Source organism: Vulpes lagopus, chromosome 5 (assembly GCF_018345385.1).
Source record: "Vulpes lagopus strain Blue_001 chromosome 5, ASM1834538v1, whole genome shotgun sequence".
Lineage (NCBI taxonomy): Eukaryota > Metazoa > Chordata > Mammalia > Carnivora > Canidae > Vulpes > Vulpes lagopus.
In genome coordinates this window covers 9,702,393-9,727,006 of record NC_054828.1, presented here as the reverse complement: position 1 = coordinate 9,727,006, position 24,614 = coordinate 9,702,393, and the positions used below count along the sequence as shown (strand labels likewise).

Sequence of the window (24,614 nt, the reverse complement as noted above, 5' to 3'; positions counted from 1 at the left end):
CACCAGAAAGCCTAAGTGTTTGTTTGGGAGAATATCGTTATTGTGAATATATATATATATTTTTCATATATATATATATTCACATATATATCATATATATAAATATAAATAAATATATAATTTTTATATCATATATTTTTATATTTTTTCACATTTTACATATGACAAAGTTTCAAGAGCCCCTGACCTCCTACAGCCATGGGGCACAACTTGTGAACCACTGGGCCCAATATTTAGCCATGAGAGGTGCAGAGGAGGCTACGCGCTGCCTCGGGAGGCCTCTTAGGCCAACTCGGGGAACCTGACCGGGAAGGAACAGAACCCTAAGCCCTGGGATGAGAACATTTGGAGTAAAAGTCTGAGTACTGACCACCAGAGTCTTCTGACCCCTGAGGCTGGCATGGGAAGCCCATCACTCTGACTAGGTAAGAGGAGACGTCTCCCGCGGTGACCATGTGACGGTGTCACCTGAGGCAGATACCCCTCCAGATTACACTTTTCCTTCTCAAGATTCACCTTCGCCTCTTCTTCTTATCCCAGCATGGACCAAGTAGGGAAGCACACTCCCTCCCCAGGAGGACATCATTAACTCGCCCCAAGAATTGAGAGAGCCGCTGACACACCCGAGCAGGAATGAGGGGTGCACGTGTGGGGCTGGGCTGAAGGCTTGCAGACTAATAGGGGCAGGGGGGCAATAAACAGCACGGGAGGCAGTGTCGATGTGAGAGCACTCACCATGACACAGGGGTTACCCAACTGATGAGGTCACCTGCTGCCAGCCCTGGTGCACTGGCAAGGGGGCTCCTTGAGGCCGGGCCTGACCACAGCCCCCAATGGGATGGAGACACTGTGACAAGGGGTCTGAAGCTCCCCCACCCCCCTTTTTAAAAGATCTTATCTATTTATTTATTTGAGCAAGAGAGAGAGAGAGAGAGCACAAATGGGGGGAAGGGCAGAGGGAGAGGGAGAAGCAGGCTCTCAGCTGACCAGGAGCCTGAGGCAGGGCTCCATCCCAGGACCCTGAGATTATGACCTGAGCTCAAGGCGGACTCTTAACCCAATGAGCCACCCAGGTGCCCCTTGAACCCTCTTTTTGATGTTTAACTCCTGACAGCTTTTCAGCCTCACTCCCCCCTTCTCTCTTTGCACCCACATCTGGGAAAACTGATAAAAAAGCCTGATGTGCCTTCTTTTGGTATCAGCAGAAGACTCAAACCCCATCAGTGGAGGGGTGCTTGGCCCAGCCTGCCCTCTAACAGCAAGAAAACCCAGCCCAGCCTCCCCTCCTAGTTCTCTCAGGCCATTCTGGACCCGCTTGAGAGCCCGCTTACTCTCCCCATTCTCCTTAATTATGCATGTAATCCATATTTTCACACCTTCTGATGTGTGTACTGCACACGTCTCAACATCTGAAACAAATTTTGGGGGTCCAGAGGGCTCATCTGCCTCTGCAGGTGACCACAACAGATGCTGAAACAGTCTCAGCATAGTTCTGAGGAAAGGGCCAGAAGGCTCAGGTTGATGGAAATGTAGGGATGGATTTATTACCTCTGACCATGCTCTCCTGAAGGGGGCACACTGTATCTCAGATTCACACCCTTTGGGGAGCACTCACCGTGGAGATCTCATATCTGTCAGTGCCAGCCGTCGTCCTTGTCACCAGGTGCCTGCACAATGAAACCACCAGTGGAATGACCATGGAGGTTTGACATGGAGGTTTCTCATGGCCTAACAGTATGAGCTTCCTTTCACAAAGCGGGTCCCAAGGCTCGGTCCCATAGCTGAGGAATGGCCAATGTGTCAGAGCCAGGGGCTGAGGTTCGCCCTCCATACAGCATCAGCCCCAGGGAGATCAACTGGACCTTTCATGGCAAGTTGATTGCACCAGATTCTTCTGCTGGAGAAGCCGGCAGTTCACACTAGATTGGACACCAACTTGCGATCAGGTTTGTCTTCTCTGCCCACATCACCTGTCCCATCACTGCCATCGTCACCCCCATGGAGTCAGGCCATTGTCCTCCAGGATCTCATGGAGGTGCTGCTTCCAGGAAGAGGCTGCCCTGGCCCTCCTCAGCCCTGCAATTTAGATCCTGGCCAATCAGAGGTCCTAGTTTCCAGCAGAGGGAACGCTTCCACCAGGGGACAGTGCCACAGCTGCCACCCAGTCACTTTGACAGAAACAGTGGTCACTTAATTGATGGGGATAAATGGCTTGAGGACCCGAGATGCCAGGGTTGCTGCTTACTGCACGCAGAGGTGTCACCGAGGTCCCTCTAGGTGCCCAGTGGCAATTTATGAACAGGCATTTGCAGCAGACTCAACTGAGATGACAAAGATGAGTTGACAAGGGCTCAGACTTTTCATGGGCGAGAGGCTGGGTCACCCCACCAGGCACACAGCCTGGACCAGAGGGCACTCGGGCTGAGTGAGGGGCAGAGGAGGGAGGTGAGGAACGTCAGTAACAGGCTTGGGGCTGGCTGCAGCACTGAGGACTCTCACCATCAAGTCTTTATTTAGAGGTTGTAACCGGCCATCTCTTTGGAGACTCTGAAAGAGTGAGTCTACACAGAGAAGACAGCTTCAGTGGCCCCCTGGACACTCAGGTCTTGGCCTCAGCTGTTTGGGCTGTGCATGGGGTGCACAGTTGCATGTCTCCACCTCCTGCTCCAGGCTCTTTCAGTACAACAGACAGGGGTAAAGGACAGTGGAAGCTGGCACATGCAAAGCTTGGAAGTTGAGGGCTAGGGTTGGTGCACCCCAGGGCAACCCTCGACCAGCAGTGGATGGCACTCAGTGAATAATGCTCCCATTCCTCATCCTTTGGGAATGGACAACTCTGGGAGACATGTGAGTACTTCCTGGGTCATTTCAGGTGGAATGACACACAGTTGCCATAATGGTGACCTCGGCAAAGCAGCTTCCCGTGGCCTTTCTTCCTTCCCTGACTCATTCTACCCCTCCACTCCCACTCCATGGATACTTCCCAAATAATAATCCCTGCCTTAGGCTCTGCCTCTAGGGATGACTGAGGTCCCTCCAAACCTGCTTCTCCTCCTTCAGTCTCCATCCAGGTGAAGAACCACTATCTACCCAGTTGTCCAAACTAGAAACCCAGGCACAATCGTGACACCTCCCTGACCCTTACATCAAAATCATTTCCCAGGTCTTGACAACTCTACCACCTAAGCCAACCTCCAGATTATCCATCCTCCCTTTTTCACAGACATGTGCATGGCTGCCACCACTCCCCACCTACATGGCCATTGGGAGGGTTGGGACGTGAGTTGATTCTTACCTGTTCTGTCATCAACCCTGTATGTTCCTGTCCAGTCTCTATCCTGAGCCCAGGGTGAACCTAAATGCAGAGAAGCTTAGAGGACTCTCCCAGCTGTCATTCATTTCTGCCCTGACTGCCATTCTCTGGGCTCAGACAGGAGTGCCGAGCTTGGTTGAACAGCAGATAAGCATTAGCTCGAGACAATCCCAGGTTCCAGAACCTGCAATTCCAGAGACCTGGGACACTGACCACCCCAGGGTTCTAGAAGAGAACACACTTGGCAGGAAGGAGAGAAAAGGTGAAGATGAGATGTACCACTCAACTTCTGATGACACCTTGCAAGGACCCCAGCGGTGGGCACTCACCCATCTACATTCCAGCTTCCAGTTCCCGAGCACTTTCTCACCCCTCACCATCCCACCACATGTGCGGGGGCCTCAGAAAACAGGCTGACCTAAGATCATGGTCGGTAACTGGCAGGCCTGGGGCTCCCAGGGGCTGGAGCTCCTTCTTCATCACTGCTGTGATGCCACCAAAGTGAAGGCTCGAGTGCAAGAGATTTTTTTCAAAATCATCTTTAATGTATTTTTAATAATTTTTTGCCTCATTTACCAGATAAATCATCTAAATAAATAGATGCTATACAGTCTCTTACCAACATCAGTACAAAAATAAACCGCGCTCTGCATCCACTCTAGCCCTCCCAGCACACACTCACTCAGAAAAGGCATGTGCTTGGAATCAACCCGCACTCCCATCCCTCCCAAATACATTCACGTTGTCTGAACAAAGCTCGACGCTCATTCCGTGCAAAGGCAGCGTTCTTGTGCTGAGACGTGGAGGCCAGGCTGGCCACTTACAAAGCAAAGCTAAGCCACCTTACACGGGCATAGCACCTCCCCCCGCAGGAGGGGAGTCAGCAATGGGATCGTCACCCTGAAGGGATGACAGGGCTCGGCTGGGCATTACAAGTGGCCGTGCCAGGGGTGGGGGAATCCTGTCCTCGCCCCATCCCACAGCAAGAGGAAAGTACCGACCGGGCTCTCTACATTCAAAATGAGAAGGGGCTGGGGAAGGAAAGACAGGCAGTCCAACTCTTTCTAAGCCCCCACCACCCCTGTGAGTACTGGCCTTCTGGGGTGGGGTGGGGTGGGGCGGGGTAGGTGGGAGCTCAGTGTCCCAGGCCCCCCCGGGATGCTCAGGGCTGGGAAAAGGCCTGCGAGGCCACATCCAGCCCCTCATAGAGGTCTCCACCCTGGGGAGCCGTGGGGAGCCCCAGCTCACAGGCTTCTGCCCTGAGACGCAGGGTGCCCTGCGTGCCCAAAGGGCCGAAGAAGAGGCAAGAAGCATTCTGCCATGCAGACAGAACATGAGCCGTCTCACTCCACAAACAGCCCCCAGCCTCCCTCCCAGCCTGCAAATTGCACAAACAGCTCTTTGAAAGTGCCCATGAGGCAGGAAGAAGTCCCATGTCCCCTGGGGGATGGGGTGTGTGCCTTCTACTGCAAGCTGCCAGCCCGGTCCCAAACCCAAGGCCAACAGCATTCGATTAGAGGCCCGCTCCACCCCCACCAACTCCAAGCTGCCCTTCCCAGACCCAGGGTCTCACAGCAGGGTGGGGCGGGTGGGGGGCTCTGCTGCCCCTCCTACCCCCACGAGCTCCTCTAGAGTCAACTTCCCAAGCTGGGAGGAACCACCAGAGCGGACCACGCGCCCCCCCCCCCCCCCCCCCCCCCCCGCCGCCCCCATTGGAAGCACTGAATTGACCCTGGACAACAAAGGATTAAGGAGGAAGGAAAGAGACTCAGGGATTTAGGAATCTTGCCAGCAGGGCACCCCAAACAAAAATGGGGTCCAGGCTGTCTTTGGTTCGGGAACTCGGGAAGAAGGGGTCTGGGGGAAGAATCGCCCTATCCTTGCCTCAGCAGGATTCTGCTGACTTCTTCAGGACAAAGCAGAGTGGAGAGAGAGCCCTGGGAGATGGTGGGCAGGGCCTCCCCCTACAGGACCCCAACGCTGATGATGGGGGAAGGTGGAGGGAGCCGGCCTCTTACCTTTGCTCCCCTGGCTCCTCTTATCTACCCCCATCTGGCTTTTTCTCCCTTCCAGGGCTGGAGCAGGAGAGAAGCCCCTCCTCACACTTGGGAAGCTACTTGGCCACAGGACACATTTGTGCAAAGTAGGAGATGAGCGTCCCTCCTCCCAGCATCCCTCCTCCCAGCAGCAAAAGCCTTCTGCCCAGCAGGCCCAGCAGCTCCAGTGCTTAAGCACAGCCTGACCGGAGGACGCGCAGAGCCCCCCCCCCAACACACACAGGAAAACCGGGGCACTCTCAGCTGTGGCATCTGGGATGGATGGGCAGGGGAAGCAGGATGGAAGGAGGAAGGGTTTCAGGAGTTGAAGGCTGCCCTGAGAAGGTGGTGGGACACTCCCTCCCTCTCTGGGAGGGCAGAAAAAGAGAGGAGGGGGTAGGGTTGAAAAGTCACCTGAGTCAGAGAAAACAAGAGCCCCTCAGGGGAGGAAGGACAGGATCGAGTGCCTCAGAGCCTGTGCTGACCCTGGCACGCCTGCAGCCTGCCAGGTAAGCCACAGAACCATACTGTGTGCCGGGAGCCTCGAGGCCATCCGGCCCTCACTGACAGCTGTGAGCGGACCGAGTCAGGATAGATCCTGTCCGGTGCCGTGCCGTGCAAGGGTGGGAAGTGTGGGGTGCCTGTGACAAGTTCTCAGGTGCTGTGAACCACCCCACAATTTGCCAGGTCAGGGTTTCGAAACAGGTTTGCAAGACCCGCTGTGTGCATCTGCAGACACACACCTGCAGTCACAAGGTCACAGGGCAGTGTGTGTGCACCCATGTGGCTGCGTGTGCATGTGAGTGTCTCTCACAGGCCAGGTGATGGGGGGCAGGGGCTCCCAATGGGAGGGGCTCAGCTGGCAGCCACCCCAGGGAAGGGTATGGAACATACCCCAACAACCTCAAAGCCTTCCTCTTGCGCCCTCATTTTGACCCAGTCATTTTTGGTCAAAGCCAAACTCCATATCCCACCGCAAAGCTGGAGTGGAAAGTTAAAAAGAAAGAACCCCACCCCCCACCCCAAAAAGGAAAAGGGAAACCAGCCAGAAAGGTGGGAGTGGGTGGCTCAAGGGAGAGGGTCTGGGCCCTCCCATCCTCCTTTGGTTCCTGGGACCAGCTGCTGCATCTCTAGAGCCGTACAGTGATGGAGATGGATGGAGATGCAGGCGGCCAGGGGTGTGGCCCTCCTGGCCTGGAGGCGGCCCCCTGACTGGCAGGGCAATGCCAGGCCGCCCCAGCCCCAGCCCCCTACGCAGACCACCAAGCCTTTCTGTAAACATCACGCGCAGAGAAAGGGGCGAGGTGGCGGGAGAATGTCAGGATCTTCCCCCTGCTCCTGTTCCATGTTTTTTAAATAAAATAATTACCCCGCCCCCAACCCCTCCCCATCTCTGGAAGTCCCCACCCCAAGCCCAAAAGCAAACAGTTTACGAAGAGTAAAAATGGTGACTCAGAACTTCCCGCTGCGGTCCCGGAAGAAACCTTCAGCCGCCTGGGCCTCCCGGAAGGTGACGGTGACGGAGTTGGCGGTGATATCGGTCACTGTCACTTCACTTGCGGGGAGCACGGGTGTCCAAGGAGGTGGCCCCTCGGCCAGGTCTGCATCTGCGACAGACACAGGAGATGGACTGAGCTAAGGACAGCACTGGCAACACTGCTGCCTTTGGATCCCTGCCCGCCCAGCACCAGGTCCCCCTCTGGAGCTGCAGCCAGCTCTGGGTCTAGCTTAAGGCCGGACGCCCGGGAGGAGGTCACTACCTTCGTCTTCCCAGCCTGGATAGGCTGACCCCCAGTGGGACCCCAGGAAGAGCTCGGGGCTGTGCCAGGGCCCCTGCAGGCTGTGCAGCCTCGGAAGCACCTCGGGCCCCCTCTGGGCATTGCAGCACTTGGACCCAATGGCTCGAGGGAACCCCCCCCCCAGCACTCTGGGGCTTGGGCATGGGATGCCTTACCCTCCTCCTCGGGGGGCTGCTCAGCAGGCTCCCACTCGCTGGCCGCCTGCAGGACGTCCGGGGCCGCTGGCTCCTGCAGGAAGAGCTCCCGTGGATGGCTGTGACTCTCCAGGTCAGGCCCGCGGGGCGGGAACTTCTTGCGTGAGAGCCGCAGGTACTTGTGGGCCTTCCGCGGCTTGCGGAGCGGGAAGGGCAGGGCGGGCACCATGGGGCCCTTGTCCACCATGGGTGCCCCTGCCTTGACCACCCCCTCAGGGCTCCCGCTGCCGAGTGGGCGCGTCAGAGAGAAGCACAGCTTCTCCTTGCCCTTGGCCTTGTGCGAGCTCCGCAGGTCCATGCTGTACAGCCGCTGCGGGGGCAAGCCAGGGCACGGCGGGTCAGCCCTGCCCTCCCAGCCGCTGCCGCGCCTTTGCTCATGCTGTTCCTCCCACCTGGAGTGCCCTTCCCTGTGTTTCACGGCCTGGAGCCAGCCATTCCTCCAACCCCTAGCCCAGCCCAGAAAGCCACCCTCTGAGCAGCCGCAGCCTGCATCACCCACCCCCACTGCCCCAGCCTGGCCTGGTGCAGCTGCTCATCTTGGCCCCACAGGGCAGCCACCTCTCCCCAGGGGGTTGTGTACAGCTCAGGGCCGGGCCAGCGCAGCAGAGGAGCCCACAGGAGCACAGACTGAAAACTGACCAAGAAAAAGCAAATCTGGATTTCTTCTGGTCCCAACTAAGGAGTTCTTCACCACGGGGAAGGAATCTTTGCCTCCTAAAGGACCCCCAAGGCTGAAACAGCCAGCTGGCCAAGGAGACGGTGTGAGGTGGATGCCCTCGGGTTCTGGGGGCAAGTACCTAAGGGGTGCACATGGCACTGGGTGCCCCAGGTCACGCAGCCACTGGGATGGTGTTCTGCTCGCAGCCCACAGGGTGCTCCTCTGCTCTGCAGGCCCTTCCCCCTGCAGGTGCCACATCGCACACTAGGGATTTGTCTTATTGACTTTGGCTGAAATGGATACAAATCCAAGAAAGATGCTAAGTGCTAAGTGTTGAGAGGGCCTGGATAGGTCCAGGACAGTACCTTCTGCTGCCACCTATCACCAGAGGCCAGGGAAGACAGTGAGGCTTCAGATGGGACGGTGGCTCAAACCTCCCCAGCTGGGAGCAGAGATCACAGGCATAAGCTCCATTCTCCCACCCTGCCCACTAACTCCCAACACTTGGCACAGGGTACAGGTTGTTCTGGGACAGAAGGAGGGCCAGCCAGGGAGAGGTAGGGACAAGACTGTAATGCCAGCAGCGCTTATCCTACTGCAGCTTCATCAAAATCCACTCCTTCATCCTGGCTCGGTGGCCATCACAAGCCTAGTAAACTCCTCTAACGCTGCAAGGCAATCTGTCTTTGCCCTTCTCCACCTCACCAAGAGAGAACCGCAGCTACTAATAGGCATCCAGGAGCCCCCGGACTCAGACCTAGGTTTGAATCCAGCTGTGTTACCCTGGGTAAACTCCTGGCCTCCCTGAGCCTCAGTTTCTCTGTCAGTGAGACGATGAAAAAGCCGGCCTCCAAGACTGCCCCCCGCCAATTCCTGCCTCAAGGAATTCACATCCATGTGTGGTCCCCTCAACCCCTACCTATTATAGGACTTCTTCCAAGGCTAGTTCATTAAAGACACTGTGCCCCCCGCTTGCTCTCTTGGATCCTCTGCTCTGGGGGAAGATAGGGGCCACACTGTGAAACCACCCGGGAGCCCTCAGAGAGGCCCACATGCAAAGTTCCAGGCCTCCTGTCAACAACCAATGCTGACCTGCCGCCACACGAGGAGCTACCTTGGAAGCAGGTCACCCAGCCCCGGTCCAACCTCCAGATGAGTGCACACTGGTTGACATTACAACTGTAGCCTGAACTAGAGTCGCTAAAGAACCAGCTATGGGACTCCTGCATTCCTGACCCACCAAGACTGTGTGATATGCTAAGTGTTCATTGCTCTAAGTTGCTAAGTTTGGGACTAGCTTGTCACATGGCGGTCGATACCAAGCACAGCCTCCTGGAGGCTTTGTGGGCGGGTGATGCACATTCACTTGTGAGCAGCAGCACTGAGCACAGAGCTTAGCATGGAGAAGACGTCTGACAAACAGATGCCACCCTCCTTTTTGGGACCCAATTCACACCAGACCCCGTGGAAAATGCCCACTGCGTGAAGGGAAACCCATCCTTTCCGGCAAAAGCCTCAGATGATCTATAATCAAGAGTGGGCAGGAGACAGGACATGGCTCACACTCTGTGTAGACCAAGAAGCCATATTGTTTGGCTTCAAATACCTAGGTGAACGTTAGTCGATTAAGGAGAGCAGGTATGCTTTTTATCCCAATTTTATAGATCAGAAAATTCATGCTCAGAGAGGCAGAGACATGCCTCAAATCACATCACTTCAAACTCTACCCACTTTCCAAGCACAACAGTGAAGTCAGCAAAGTGGTCCCAAGACCTGGGCAACGTGAGGCATCCTGGAGTTTAGAAGCCTGCGTGTGGCAGAGGATTGGAACAGGAGGCCCCACAGGCTCCTTCTCACTCAAAAATGCCCCATTTCTAGGGCATCCCAAGACAACAGTTCCAGAATTCTGAGTGTCCTTTTATTGGATTCTAAAATTCCAGGTGCCCATGTTGCCTCAATTCTAAAGCTTATGTTTCCTGAAGTCCTCAAATATTACAATTTTGCATTTGGGGACTTTGAACATCATAAAGGCTCACTTACAAGATCCTAGGCTTTCAAAATTCTAGGCTCCCTTCAGCCATATACCCACGTTGCCCCGAGCCCCACAGCACCTCCCGCCCAGGCTGTCTTCCTTCCCCACCCCCCCAATGGAGACTTACCCCCTGAGTGCACCACCCCCCAGGGCCCTGGGCAGAGCAAGGAGGGTAAGTGGTTCAGCTCAACTAGCTGGTGCAAATGCATGGGCTGGGGCAGACTGATGAGAGGGCCAGGGGGACCTCAGGGTGGGCACCAGGGCTGGCGGGGTTACCTGCAGCAGAAGCCGCTTGGGTTTCGGACCTCTCTTCCTATACCCCGACGCTCGGTCTCTCTCCTCCCTGGGGTGCAAAGCAGATGGCAGAAGAAAAGCAAACACTGGTGACATTTATGGGAAAGTAAAGCATCCGCTCCACCTCATACTCTCCTGTGTATGGGGAAAGGGGCACCCGCCATAGGCCACCCCCAATCCTCAGGTAGGGACTCCTCTCCATTGCTTTCTCTACACCCTAACAGTGGGGCCCCATGTTCATATCCCAGGGCCTTGGTCTTCCCGTCTGGCAAAAGGGGTGCAGGGGCAGAGCCACTGGTCCTAACCACTGAGGTGGGACTTGCGTGACATCTCCCAAAGTATGTGGGTCTCTACTGGGCTCCAGGGTCACGTCAGAGCTCTGCTCTCCATGCCACTGGGTACACCCTCCAAAACAATGCAGTTCTTCCAGTTTCCACTCTCAGAAGAGTTGTACAGAAACCTGTCAATCAAATTTGCCTCGAATGTCCCAGGGGAGCTGATGAGAATGGAAATGGTCCTCTCGTGAGACGCCTGAGTGCCTCAGCGGTTGAACTCAGGGCATGATCCAGGGATCCGGGATCGAGTCCTGCATCGGGCTCCCTGTGGGGAGCCTGCTTCTCCCTCTGCTTGTGTCTCTGTTTCTCATGAATAAATAAATAAAATCTTTAAAATTTTTTAAAAAAATTAATAAAAATTTAAAATTTAAAAAAAGGAAATGGTCCTCTCGTGAGTAAAGCTCTACCCAGATTCTTCCCCTTTGGGGATCTGGATGACCTTGGTGGAGAGGACAGGCTCTTGCTTCTATCATCTGGTTCAGAAAAGGGAGAACAACTTGCCTATATTGAGTCTCCAGTAGATGCCAGACTCTCTGCTGGGTGCCCTCCCCACACCACAAACACACAGGCACGACCCGAGGATGCATACAAAGCCACACAAGACACACACAAGACAACACAACAGAGACTCCAACAACAGTGCCGGTGGAGAACTTCAAAGCCATTTGTATTCTATTTCGTTTCATTCCTACTTTCTGTGGCCCCAGTTACAGAGGCCATGTGGGCAGTGGAGAGACTGTGGAGGCTGGGAGTGTGCTCCCTTCCCCCTACTGGCTGTGTGACCCCAGACAGTCTCTCCATCTGAGCTCAGGGCTGCCCATCCCAGGTGGCTGTTTCCACCACTAGCCCTCCTCCCTCCTCAGGGCAGCACTGCCCACGGGCTCCAGGGACACTGGGGGAAATGCATCTGTGTAGGGCCCTTCCTCCCTCCCTCCCTGTGGGGTTGGCTGCAGCAGGTCTGCCCTGAGGCCCTGGAGTCAGCATTTGACCACACCGTGATACTAGCCACTTGGCTTGCCAGGACAGACCTGCCGGCCTTTGAGGGTGAGTCTTCTCTCAAGGTCTCAAGGTGGTCTCACCCTATGACCAGTGCTGGGCACCAAGACACCCTGTTCCAGGCCCAGCTCTACCCTGACTCCAGGGAGACCTTGACTGATCACTTCCCCTCTGGACCTCACAGTCCTCGTCTGGAGCAAGACGGTCCCTTCTCAGCTGGCCATCAGGGCGTTTGGGAGGAGCAAGAGAAGTCCCTGGGATTTATCAAAATGGAGGGTAGAAAAGCTAAAATAATAAAGTGAGGTAGGGGTGAGAGGAAAGAGAAAGAAAAGAGGGAGAGGACGAGGAAGTAGAGGGAGAAGGAAGGGTTGTGGGAGAAAAGAACAATGATGATAGTGTGTTTCTGGCATTTACATGTGAGAGAGCCACTATCACTATCCTTGCGTTATAGTCGTGGAAACTGAGGCACAGAGAGCTTAAGTCACTTGCCGAGTGCCAAAATTCTGACAGCTTCTGCCACTAAGAGCTGAGCTCCAGGCCTAGCGAGGGTCAGGCCCAGGGTCCAGTCAGGGCCAGCAGGGCAGGCCTGCCAGGCCATACGATCCTGGTTTCCAATCCAATGCAGTGTGTGCGTGTGCGTGCATGCGTAAAGGGGGAGGGGTGCATTCTATCCAGTCCTTATCACCCAGGGCCTGGTTTCTGTCAGCCTTGGATCCTGACATCAATGTCCAGGGCCCTAGGGTGGTGGCACCCTAGGAGTTGCAACCTCTCCGCCTCTCCCTGTTGGCGGGACTCCACAGAAGAGCCCCTTTGCCAGACTCTTTCTGAGTCTCTTTAAAACCCTGCAAGGCTAGTGTTAAATGGGCATCATCCCTCTTTTACCCCCTCTTCACCAAGACTGAGAGAAGAAGGCGAAAAGTCACACAGTGGATCTGTCTGTAAAGGTTTCCAAGCTCTTCATTTGTTCCTTAACTATTTTCTGACTCATTCAAAATAACATCCAAATCCTCCACTGGGACTCAGTGGCACTCCCTGAGCTGTGCACCCCCTTCCTTCAACTTCCCCACTCCTGCCTCATCTCCCACACGTCACCCAGCTCACACCACTCCAGCCAGCCGCATTCAGAGCCACACTTGCCTCCATACTGTTCCTTAAACATTGGCTCTCACCCCAGGGCCTTTGCATTGACTGTTCTCTTTACTTGGGATGTCCTTCCCTAAAATACTTGCTAGACTCATTTTCTCAAGTAATCCGGGTCTCTGGTCAAACACCCTCACCTAACTGACCCTTGAACTCCTACCCATCCCCTCCCCCTGCCCCCAACCCTGTCCTTGCAGTAGTTATGACCATCTGATAGCATATACATTTCTTGGTGTTGTTTTTATTATCTGTCTCTGCACTGGAATTCGAGCCCCATAAGAACAGGGATTTGGTTTTGTTCCTTGCTGTGTCCCTAGCACCTAGAACAGTGTCTGGCACATGGCACAACCTCAAGCCATGAACAAGCAAACAAATGACCCTTCATTACCATCACGGAGATCATTCACACACGTGTGCCCACACTTACTGGTTTACAAAGTGCTTTCATACACCTTGCTCCCCGTGAGAGCCCTGTAAGGTCAACAGCACTATTGCCACTTTGCAGATGGGGAGCATGAGGCCCCGAGGGGGAGGAGGCCTTGCCCACCACCACACAGCTGGTGAGCATCAGAACCAGGATTCTAATTCGGGACTTGGACACCTGCCTGATGCTCTCCTCACTGCTGTCTAGGACATTCCACAGAATTCTCCCCAGCACCACAATCCAAGGCCCCACCAAGCACAAGGAGCCAGAAAAACGTTGTGGGATAGGGACTCCCTGATTTTTAAAGGAGAACAGGGGAGAGTTTTCCTCAGAATGGGCAGGATGCTTCCTGGGGAGAAGCAATGGAAGAGGGCAAGGAAGGGCAGGGGAGGGGCATCTAACTGGGAGTCAGGAGGCCTGGATTAAGCCCTGGTTGGGTGGTTTCCCAGCGGTAATGTCCCCCAAAAAGCTCTTTAGATCCTCAGAGCTTCAGCTTCCCCATCCATCAGAGGAGATTCTCATCCCCATCTCAGGAGATCACCATAAAGGGCCAAATGGAAATAAATTATTTTGTGCAAAGATCCCACTCTGTACAGGTGGGCAAGGTGAGAAGATACAGAAGGATTTGGGCTGCCTGCTGGTGGGGAGATCGGTGAAGCAACAGATTCAAAAAGCTCCTACATCAGGAGAAACGACATTTTGTCAAAGGCTCCCCACTGAGATGCAACCTCACTGCCCATCAGCGGAGCTGCCAATCACTAACATTCAGAATCAGAGCAGAGTACTGGCAGATAAGGGAGATGGGGGGGGGCGGGGGGCTTTGCCCATGGCCACTGAGCGGGGAGGTGGCCAGTGGGACGGACCAGAACTCAGACATCCTTGCTCTGAAGCCACAGTCCATCCCCTGGCCTTTCTCAAGCTTCACTGGATTCTCCTTTTCTTGGTGAGACAGTCTCTAGGGAGAATCTCTCTCTGATCTGTTATCAAGGCCACCACTGTCCATTACTGACATTGCTGGCCCTACACAGGGCATCTCCGTAAAGCATTCTTATACTTTTCACAGCAGTTAGAAGTCCTACCTTTGGGAAAATCAGGACCAGTGTTATTAGGGGATGGCCCATTTTACAGCAGAGAGACCGAGGCCTGGGAAGGTTAGAAAAGTGGCCGACATCACTCAGCAATAGGAAAGGGCCCTTGGCTGTGCTGGTATCTGATGCCCACCCCCTTCTTTCAGCTGCATATGAGATCGGGCTGTCCCTGCCTAACCCCCTCCCCATCATGCCCATGCCCCATGTTTGGAGCCAAGCCAGCAGCAGGCTTCTTATGAAACCTCAAAGCCTGCCTTATGCCCAGCCCCAGTCAGGCTGAGGCCCCCTTACTTCTCCTCATAGGCCATGACCAGGCGGGGGTCCAGGATGTGCTCTTCCGGCTCCCATGTGCTGTACCTGGGGAGAGAAACCGCAGGTCAGAAGCTGCCCTGCCCCCCACTGGCATTCACCAAGGGTATAGCTGTTCCACCAGGGCCTGCCATCTGCAGGCTTTTGCTCCCTTTCTGGCCCAACATAACTGTCACCTACTCCTCGCAGCTATCTCTGGCTGCCCAGGCTAGGTCAGGGGGCTCCTGAACTCCAGACACCAGAACTCCCCTCATTCTGAGCAGTGATCACACCACCCTATAAATAACTGCATCCAACTCCCAGTTAGGCCTCATGCTCACCCCAGAAGCACAGGGTACCCTGCCCAGGATTCCCTTCCTGTGGGAGGCATGAGCCTGTGGTCAAGAGCTCAAGTCTGGCTCTGGAGCCAGACTACCTGGGTTCAAATCCCAGCTCAGCCCTTGCTAGCTGTCCAACCTTGAAGGATTTACTCAACATCCCTGTGCCTCCATTTCCCCATCTGTAAAGAACTCTTGTGCTGCTTAATACGTTCATCTAAGTACATAGTGCAGTGCTTACTGTTGCTGTCCCCGCCCACAACCTGCAAGCCCTGGCCCCAGCATCTCCTCTGCCCAGGCGGAGCCACTCCCTCCCTCCTCGGCACACATCTGTACCTTCACTGCCAGGTGTGAAGTTCCCCTGCCGCCCTGGCATGCAGCAGGAATCTGGTAGATGGTTCAGCGATCCTAGGATCCCATGGCAGGTCCCTTTAGTATTTCAGGTGGGGACCTTCCACCACCCCCAGACTGGGGAGCATCCCCTGGTGGGACAGCCTGGGGAGCATCAGCTTAGCAGCTCCACAGCTGAAGCCATCCTTGTGCTACCTGCACTGCTATTTACTTAACACTTGCCTTTAAAGCAGCTCATTTTTTTCATTTAATAATTTTAAAAACAAATGTTAGGAGCACCCAGGTGGCTCAGTGGTTGGCATCTGCCTTTGGCTCAAGGTGTGATCCCAGGATCCTGGAATCGAGCCCCACATTGGAATCCTCGCACCAGGGCTTCACACCTGGTGGTGAAGGTAAAGATCTCTGCCCTCATGAATGAATAAATAAAACCTTAAAAAAAAATCTCAAAAAAAACAAAAACAAAAAAACAAATTTTTAGGGGGCGCCTGGCTGGTTCAGTCGGAGGAGTATGTGACTCTTAGTCTCAGGGTCCTGAGTTTAAGTCCACATTAGGTATAGAGATTACTAAAAACATAAATAAATAAACTTAAAAAAAAAACTTATGACTTCCATAAACGGAAGAACTAGTATCACTCACCATAAACAGATGCTAATGCATAAAGAAACTAATCTTTAAAACACATACCTGAATGTGTATATATACACAATATTCAAATACACAATATATACACAAGCATATAAACACACACATAAGTTCACACGTATACACGTATATGTAAAAACAACAGCAAAGCAATGCACCATGATTCTGGCCCAGGCTGTATGCCCAGCTCTGCTGGACAGGAAGGGAGGCGAGCAGGTATTAGGCAGGCGTTAGGAGGCAGCAAGAGGCTGGCTGGTGGAAGCCCTGTTCCTACTCCTCCTAACCAGCTGAGCTAAAACTTTCATCTTAAACCATCCTGGTTTAAGAAGTCGAATCTAGATTCGAACAAGCTACCTGAGGACAGAACCCTTTCCTCCTTCCTGCCACTGACACTTCTGCACACCTAGTTTATGTTGGGCCCCGTGCCAGGTTCTGTGGACTCAGCAACAAAGGTCCGAGCCCTGAAGGCCTTACAGTCCCTACCCAAGTGCTACGTGCCCAGCCCGATCAGGCACCATCACAGCCCCCCTCATACGTGCTATGCTCTCCGCCTGAGGGACAGTCCCTCCATGACCTCATCCTTCCAGAGCCAGCCCTTGTAGCTTCCCCTGACATCCTTTTCCTCAAACTGTCCCACTCCCAGCAGAACGAACCCTCCCCTCTGCTGCTCTCCACAGCCTGGCGCACTTGGCATCTGCCAAAATTATTGATGAATCCAGTGGCACCCTGGCTGGCAGACTATAAACCCTCCCCAGGGTGCCCAGCCCAGCCTCCGACCCTAGGTGCTCTAGGAATGCCTATGGAAGCCACTGCAGAGTTCTGCTCACCCTGAAGAAATGCTAACAGTGAAACTGGGTTTTTTTGATAGTTTGCATAGAGCCCAAAGTATAAGCAACCGGAGACTGGCAGAGATCCAAAACTTCCTCTTCCATAACAAAGGTTAAATTTCTTCAACTGTAACTAGTTACAAGAAACGAGGAATTTTGTGGTCCTCTGTGTCCACCTTCGCCCTCTCCCCTTCTCTAGCTGTTAAGATGATTCTACACTGTTCTGGTCCTCTCTGTCTCTCTCACTTGCCCACTGCCCTGCCCATTTTTTGGTTGTTGATGTAGGTGCTATGTGGTTCCTGGCAAGTCCCTAACCTTCTCTGGACCTCAATTTCCTCATCTTAAGACTCACCACCACCACCATCACCGTAATAGCACCGCTCACTGCCAGGGGCTCACCTATTCCTCATAAAACCCCCATAAGGTAGGTTACCCTATTTAAAGATGAAGAAACAGGCACAGAATGTAAGCATCTTGCCAAGATCACGAAGACAGTAAGTGGCCAGTCTGTGGTTGGAACTGTTGAATCTTGGCCACCCTCTACCTTTGGGTCTCTCACCCGGCACTGCGCCTGGCTCCACACTGGGCTGTGATGTCCCTGGGCGAAAGGCAGTACTGACTGACCTTGTCCTGTATCTGACTGAGGCTTTGCACACAGTGGGTGCACAGAAAGGCTCAGCGGATTCAGGCCCGGCCTTTACTTGGCTGGGGTGGCAGCACGTGAAACAATGGGACAGGGTCAGACTCAGTAAGCAGCAGGGGGTCCTGCTCCAGACTACGGCAGAGGAAGGGCAGGGGGACGCAGCGCCTCAGTCTTTCGGGCACCCCCGCCCCCTAAAGTGGAGGCCAGCGGCCCGGGTCCGCAACGCGGGGAGCCAGAGGCCGCGGTGAGAGGAGCGGGGCGCACGGCCCAGCCGCCGCGGACCTGGGACCTGGGACTGCCGGAGGGCGGGGCGGGGCGAGCGGAGGGGCCGGCGCGGGCAGGGCGGGAACACCGCGCTCCGTGGGGGGCGGAGAGCCCCGCTCGGCCCGCCCCGCCCCGCCCCGCCCCGCCCCGCCCCAGCAGCGGGGCCGCCGTGCGCGCGCACGCACGGAGGGGGCGCGCCCGGATTACCAGCCCAGCCAATGGCGGGCGGGGGCGGGGGCGGCGCGCGCCGGCCGCGAGGTAAACACGGCCACGTGACCGGCGCCCCGCCCCCGAGCCCGGGTAAACAGGCTCGCGGCCGCCCCGCCTGAGCCGCGCTGCGCAGGCTCCCGCCGTGCGGGGGGCGGGGCCCCCCGGGGCCAGGCCCGCCCTAGTTCCCCCCAACAGTTCAATTTAAAGCCCTCCAAAATGAGCCGCCGCTCGGGGCGCTCAGGTCTAAGGGAGACGGGTGCGGCGGTGCTCAAGTCAGGCCGCTGCTGGGGCCTCATCCGTGAGGTGGGAATGCCAAAGGTCCCTGTACTGGGGGCTTAATGTGATGATTAGATGTGCTAAGCCACGTGAAGCACTTACATCCGTGTGATACGTAATAAAAGCAAAGACGCGTTAATTAAATCAATCAAAATACAGGGCGAAAACCTGCCAGGCTGGAACGCTGGCCTCTGCTGTTGCCACCCAAACCCAGCGTTGGAGGAGGAAGATGCACGGCCACCTCCTCTGTCCCCGGCACTGTGTTATCAACTTGTGTTATCAACCCTTCAACAGAGTCCTGTGAGGCTAGGGCCTCATTTTACATGTGGAGAGATGAGAGGTGCAGAGATTGAGGGCTTTGCCATGGGTCACACAGCTTGTAAATCTACAAAACTAGGCTCCAAAGACAGCCTGGTCTGGCCCCAAAGCCCAAGCCCTTGCTCCTGAATAGCCAAGTCACCTTTGGCAGAGCTGATGGTGTATCACAGGTGCTAGGCTCCTATGCCCCGGGATCAGGGAAACCACAGTTCAGATTATCCCAGCTATATTTGACCCTGGGGCACAGACTCCTCTGCTATGGATTTCTGTGTCCCCATCTGTAAAATGGGTTGCATAGAGGCAGTTAAAAATGGGCCAATGCGGGATTCCCAGGTGGCTCAGCGGTTTAGCACCTGCCTTTGGCCCAGGGCGTGATCCTGGAGACCCAGGATCCAGTCCCACGTCGGGCTCCCTGCATGGAGCCTGCTTCTCCCTCTGCCTGTGTCTCTGCCTCTCTCTCTCTCTGTGTCTCATGAATAAATAAATAAAATATTTTTTTTAAAAAATGGGCCAATGCCTGACTCATGCAAGGTGCTTACTGATTAGCAGCCTGGTTATTGCTTTGGCCACTGACAATATCATTACCAAAGCTCCCCTGAGGTAGTCCTCCCTAAAAGATGGAGTAGTGTTCACAAGTGGGAAAAGAAGGAAGGAATGCATTCCCAAAGGGGGGAACAGCAGTCCTGGGCAGGCTGAAATCAGTGGAGTATCTGAGGGTCTGTGTGGGGCACAGAGATGGAACTGATGATTTAATAATATCTTCTGCCCTGTGCCCCCAGACCCTCCCTATGCAATTTTCTGTACCTTCCAGAACAAACAAGATAGCTCCTCTGCCCCATCTGCTGGGGATGAAGGGCAGTCATTTGTCTGCAGTTGGGGAGAAAATGGACAAAGCATGTGATGGCCTATCAGAGGCCTGGCACGGAGTGTGTGTCTATAGACACACAGATTAATAACAGAAATCATAGTTTCTGTTATTAATATAAGCCTCCTTGACTAGGGCGAGGAAGGTGCTGCCGAAAGTGCTGACTCTCCTCCCCACCAATGAACGCTGGCACTACCCTCACCAAGTCTCCCAGGCCTGTAGGCAACAGCCTAACCAGCTACCCACTCCCCACCCTCTTTCTCAGTCTCTTCTCCAAGCAAGGAACCCCAAGGAGGGGAGACTAAAGCCCACACGGATTACAAAGGACCCCAGGTCCTCCTGCCTCACCCCCTGCCAACCTGTTTTCCTCCAAGCGAAGTGGGGTGATGCAGTGGGTGGCATGAAGTAGGTGCCACATGGCAAGGGAGCTGTAAGTTATATTCTTGTCATGATCTCCCCTCTTTGGGCCTCAGTTTCCCCATCTGAGGACTGATCTAAACCATTTCTAAGACTACTTTGAGCCCCTTTGAGGAATGGAATCTCCTAGATTCCTTTCTTGTCTGTGGGGAGACCTAGAAGCTGAGCTAACTTTGTATTAAGAACCAACATTTCGTAAGTACCTGGTCATCTGAGACTTCTGTCCCGTCACAACAACGTTATTCCAGTTGGAAGATGAAAAAGCAGAGGCTCCACCACGCTGGGGATCTAGACAGCTGTGAGCCAGGCCAGGAACCCAGGACCAAAGTGCAGGGGAGCCAGGGGTGCTCCGGGTCATCTGGTCAAACAAGACTCCCAGAACCCCTTTGAGGAGTCACAAAAGGTAGTCATTCGGGCCCACCTGGTGGTTTCAGCATGTTAAGAAACAAGTGGCAGGGGGCTCAGGCCAGCAGGAACATGAGCAGCTGCTCTTGGAGTGCTAGGCCCTTCTCTCCTGGCTGAAGCTCTGATAAGCAGACATATCCATTTGGGATTAAAAACGTGGAAGAAGGAATTTTTCATTGAAACCTCTGTTTCAAGAAGGAAATCTTTCAAAAGATGGAGTCTAGCGAGGAGGAAAAATAGCCAACGGTGCCTTGAAGGCCAACCGGCTGACTACACTCCCATGCAGCTCCTTCTGGTGCCGAAGCTAAGGGGGCACATGTACCAGGGAGTTGGTGCCCTGCTGCCCACCCCAGGCCTTCTCCTTTTCTAGCTCCCCCTCAACTCTTACTGTCCCTTCACACAGGCTGGAAGGCTACCTCTCATCTGCGGTGAGGAGGAGGGGATCCTCCCCCAGGTCCAGGGTATTGGGCAATGGGCGGTGGGTGGCAGGAGCAGCAGCAGTGGACCAGGGCAGGACTTGGTTGGCCAGTCCCCAACCCCAACCTCAGGATGCCTGCAGGTCGCCCTGAAAACTTGCGACCAGGCCTTGCACCGGCAAGGTGAAGGAACATGAAAGACGAGCGCAGGGCGTGCGCTATACAACCTCTTTTGCAGAGCGGGAAACTGAGACAACACAGGCTGTATTTCCCTCTGCTGTGTCTCCCCACCAGGCCCTCATGACGCTCCCAGAATCCAATACCAGGTCAGAAACAGAAACATAGCAGAAAGCCCCTGGCACAAGCAACAGCAGCTCTGGGCAAAGGGGGTTTCCAGGAGTCACTCCCAAGGAGGCAGGGCCCCCACAGACCAATGAAGAGGCCCCACGAATTGTTCATTCCCTCCCACTCCCACCCCCCTGTTGGCAGGTGATTGGTTAGTAGGAAGGTTCTTGATTGGATCTTAGCAGGAGAGGTGGAGCCGTGGGAAGAGGACCTACAGCCAGCAACCTGTAGTCCAACTCTGAGACAGAGGCCCAGAGGCCATATGTGAAAGTGGGGAGGCCCAGTTCAAGTCCCACCTCTGCCTCCACTTGCTGTGTGACCTAAGTTAAGATGCTTACCTTCTCTGAGCATGTTTTCTCATCTTTAGAGATCACCACCATCCCTGCTTCACAAGGCTATCTGGAAAACCTGCTTGGTAGACTGGAGAATGCTATCCAAAGGCAAAGTGAGCTCAGGCTCTGTCCCTAGCTCTATGGCACTGAGGACTCCTGCCCCACTGGCTAGACTTGTCTTATCCAGCCCCACAACCCCCCCTACTCAGCACTACCCTACTATTTGCTCTATCTCTATCTTCAGCCATCTCTGAAGCCAAGATGCTGGGCCTTCACCTCCCAGATGCCAGGAAAAGCCAGAAATGGGGCTTTTCCAACCAAAAGATGGAGCTCAACCCAGAGCAGAGCAGGAGAGAAGAGAAGCCAGGGCCCACCTTGACCCTCATGTCCTTCCAGCCCCTCAGCGAGCAGAGGGGAAACCGAGGCTTAATCAAGGTTCAACTGCCAATTACTAAAGCAGCTGGAGCTAAAAGCTAGTCAGGAGAGAGGCAAAAGGCGGATGGAAGGATGAACAGGTAGGCAGACACATACACACAAAGGAGCCTTACTTTGGAGGCCATCCTTTCCATTTCACCAGATATTCGACTTTACCCTGGAAAGAAAGAGAAGCAGACAAAGTGAGATACACAGGTGCCCCGACAACCATCATGGGACAATAAGGTCTAATAATTTCTGCAGACTGATGTCCCCATAACACATACACAGTCCAGGGACACTCCCCCCTCCCCCACACACACACCAGAGCTCCACCAACCCAAAGACACCCAAACTTTGGCTGCTGGGTGACTACCCCACCCAGACTGTCCTTCCTGCGAAAGCACAGGAGTGCATCTGGCCCCAAACGTTTCTGGGGCTCCTATGGCAGAAGCTCAGAGCCCATGTCACACATGGGGAAATGACCACATGGGGCATGGATTGCCAAAGATCCGGTGCCCAGAGTCCCAGTATTATGACCATAGCTTTTTAACTTTTAACAAACAGAAGACTCTCCAAATTCTAGAAAATTCCTCACTGTGGCAGGTTTCCCATGGCTCTAGCCCCACCAGTCCCTTTCCCTAGGAGAGGCTACCTCTGGCCTGGGGGGTGCCAGGCCAGTGACTTTAGGACTCTTAACTCAAAAGACCCTGGCAGGACTCCAGAAAACGCTGACAAAGGCTCCACCTTCAGAAGTGGTGGTCACCACCCCTCCAGTAGTTAGGAAATAGAGCCTGACCCCTTCCTTCCTCACTGATGGGGGCCTGGCTTCCCAGCCCTACCCAATCCACACCAGAACTTTAGGACCACGATAAGTCATCCCCTCAAAGAGGCCTGCCCTGACCACCCTTTCTAATGCCATCCCTCCCACGTTCCAGTTCTCTTTCTGCATCGCACACAGCCCCACTGGAAGGCATCTGTATTTATTTTCTTGTTCGTTGCGTGTCTCCTCTGCTGGACTGCCAGCTCCATGAGGGAAGGGATATATGCTTCCCTGGGGCTTAGACGGGTGCCTGGTACATAACAGACTCTCTATAAATACATTTTGAATGAATGGCTGAAGGAATGCTGTCCCTCACTCTCTGGCACTACCGTGTAGGAGGGTAACCACTGGATCTGCTTAGGCTACTGTGCGTGGAAAGCACTGGGCTTTGTAAAATAAATGAAAATTGAGGAAACCCTGGAGGAAGGGAGGAGGAAGGGTGGCCCCAAGAGTTCAACTCCATCAGTGCTGGGGGAAGAAAAGCCCATGGCCCTCCTCCACCTTCACCCTTGGCCCAAGACCCCAGCACTGAGTTTTCTCTCTCCAAAGACCACGAGCTAGCAATTAACCAACTTGAGCTCCTGCTCTATCTCCATCTCTACCTCGGGGTGTGACCTTCACCAGGTCACTTCCTCTGCGGGGGGGTCTCAGTCTCTGCCCATGTCAACTGGGGGAGGGGAGGTGACCTCTAAGACCCCTCCCAGCCCTGCCCCTGGAGCCTCCCAAGGGGCTGCAGAGAGGAGATAAGGGGCAAGGATGGTGGAGAGTGCCAGAAGAACTTTCCCCGAGGGCTTCCATCCCTCACCTCCAGTGTGAGGCGACCACTCTGCAAACAGGTGCACAGGAAATGTGGTCCGCCGGAGTCCGGCCCCGAGGCGCGGGTGCCCGAACCCAGTGAAACTGGTGCCTCCTTAAATTGCAGGGTGAATGCTTTGGAGGCGAAGGGAAGGGGGAGGAGCTTAGAGGATGCCCCAGCGCTGTAGGCGGCCTCGCGGAGCGCGGCCGGGCGGGGCCGGAGTTGGGGTGGGGAAGAGGGAGAGGTGTGCGCTGGAAGACGGGGAGAAAGCCGGAGGTGGGGGTAGAGGGCTCCGAAAAGGTCGAAGTCCAGAGTGAGACCTCAGAAGCAGGAGGCTCAAGCTCCGCCTCCAACTTCCAAGGTCTCGGTACCGAGTCCGGGGTCCTGAGTTCGGGACCCAGCTCCGACGCTAACACGCCAGGCAAGCCTTCTCCTCAGCTCGGGCCTCCATCTCCCCTTACTTAGAATGAGGGAAGGCTGAGGGAGGATGGCGTTCAGGATCCCCACAGTCTGATCCTAATCTCCAGCTCTGGCGGGCTCAGCTGCCCCCAGGATGCCGGGCCGACAACTTTTTTATTCTACTCATCCTACGAGGCGGCAGGGGAAACTGAGGCACGGGCTGGGGAGACGAGCCCAGCAGCACGGAGCTGCCCGGCCCCCCCCCCGCCCCACTCTCCGCCTCGCCGCCAGCGTGGAGGGGACGGTGCTGGGGCCAACAGGGGACCCCACAGGGGTCCTGGGAGCCGCCCCCAGGCAGCCTCACCTTCCGCACGCGCTTCTTCCGGATGCTCTCCACCGCGAACACCTGCTCGCCGATGGCTGACAGCTCCATGCGGGGCGGCGGGCGAGCGGGCCCGGGGCCGGGCCGAGCCGGGCCGGGGGCGGAGCTGCGGGGCCGCGGCTGAGGCGCGCGATGCTCGGGCCGGCGGGGACCCCGTCACCCTCGCCCGGGCGCGCACGCGCACGCGCACGCGCGCACACCCCCTCGCGCTCCCTCACGCCGCCGACGTTCCATTTTTGAACCTGCGCAACGTTTTCCTCTGCGCGAGCGAGCGGGCGGGCGCGCGGGGAGGGGGCGGGGCGGGCGCGCGGGGAGGGGGCGGGGCGGGGGCTCGGCTCGCGCCCGGCAGGTCACGCCCCCCTCCCCCTGCCCGCCGGCCCGCCCCGCCCCGCCCCGCCGGAGCCCCGCCCCCGCCCCCGCCGCCGAGCGAGCGCCGCCGGCCCGCGGGACTTATTTGGCGCGGGCATCGCTCGCCACCGGGGCGGGACGGGATCGTGGCCCCGAGACGCGTTTCTGAGGACGCCCCCGGTGACTGCGGGAGGCCGGAAACGAC

At 55.5% G+C, this 24,614-nt stretch overlaps 1 protein-coding gene across 2 annotated transcripts; it reads right to left on the bottom strand.

Moving 5' to 3' along the window:
* Positions 1-3,836: 3,836 nt before the first annotated feature.
* Positions 3,837-24,284, bottom strand: CBX7 (chromobox 7). 2 transcript variants are annotated; one of them, XM_041755647.1, is made up of 6 exons: positions 24,044-24,284; positions 21,796-21,839; positions 14,601-14,666; positions 10,309-10,375; positions 7,304-7,652; positions 3,837-6,956 (listed from the first exon to the last, which is right to left on the bottom strand). In XM_041755647.1, the coding sequence occupies exons 1-6, from the start codon at positions 24,110-24,112 to the stop codon at positions 6,802-6,804; spliced, it is 750 nt and encodes a 249-aa protein (XP_041611581.1). In that variant the 5' UTR covers positions 24,113-24,284; the 3' UTR covers positions 3,837-6,801. The 2 variants fall into 2 exon arrangements, with proteins under 2 accessions (XP_041611581.1, XP_041611582.1); XM_041755648.1 differs by having other exon boundaries at positions 7,304-7,376; positions 24,044-24,275.
* Positions 24,285-24,614: the final 330 nt, after the last annotated feature.

Bases quoted from the DNA above. Each gene is read 5' to 3' on its own strand.
- CBX7 (XM_041755647.1), bottom strand. From the start codon at position 24,112: ATGGAGCTGTCAGCCATCGGCGAGCAGGTGTTCGCGGTGGAGAGCATC. The intron at 21,840-24,043 runs GTGAGGCTGCCT...CTTTCTTTCCAG, and splicing joins GGAAGAAGCGCGTGCGGAAG to GGTAAAGTCGAATATCTGGT. The intron at 10,376-14,600 runs GTAAGGGGGCCT...TTTGCACCCCAG, and splicing joins GTCATGGCCTATGAGGAGAA to GGAGGAGAGAGACCGAGCGT.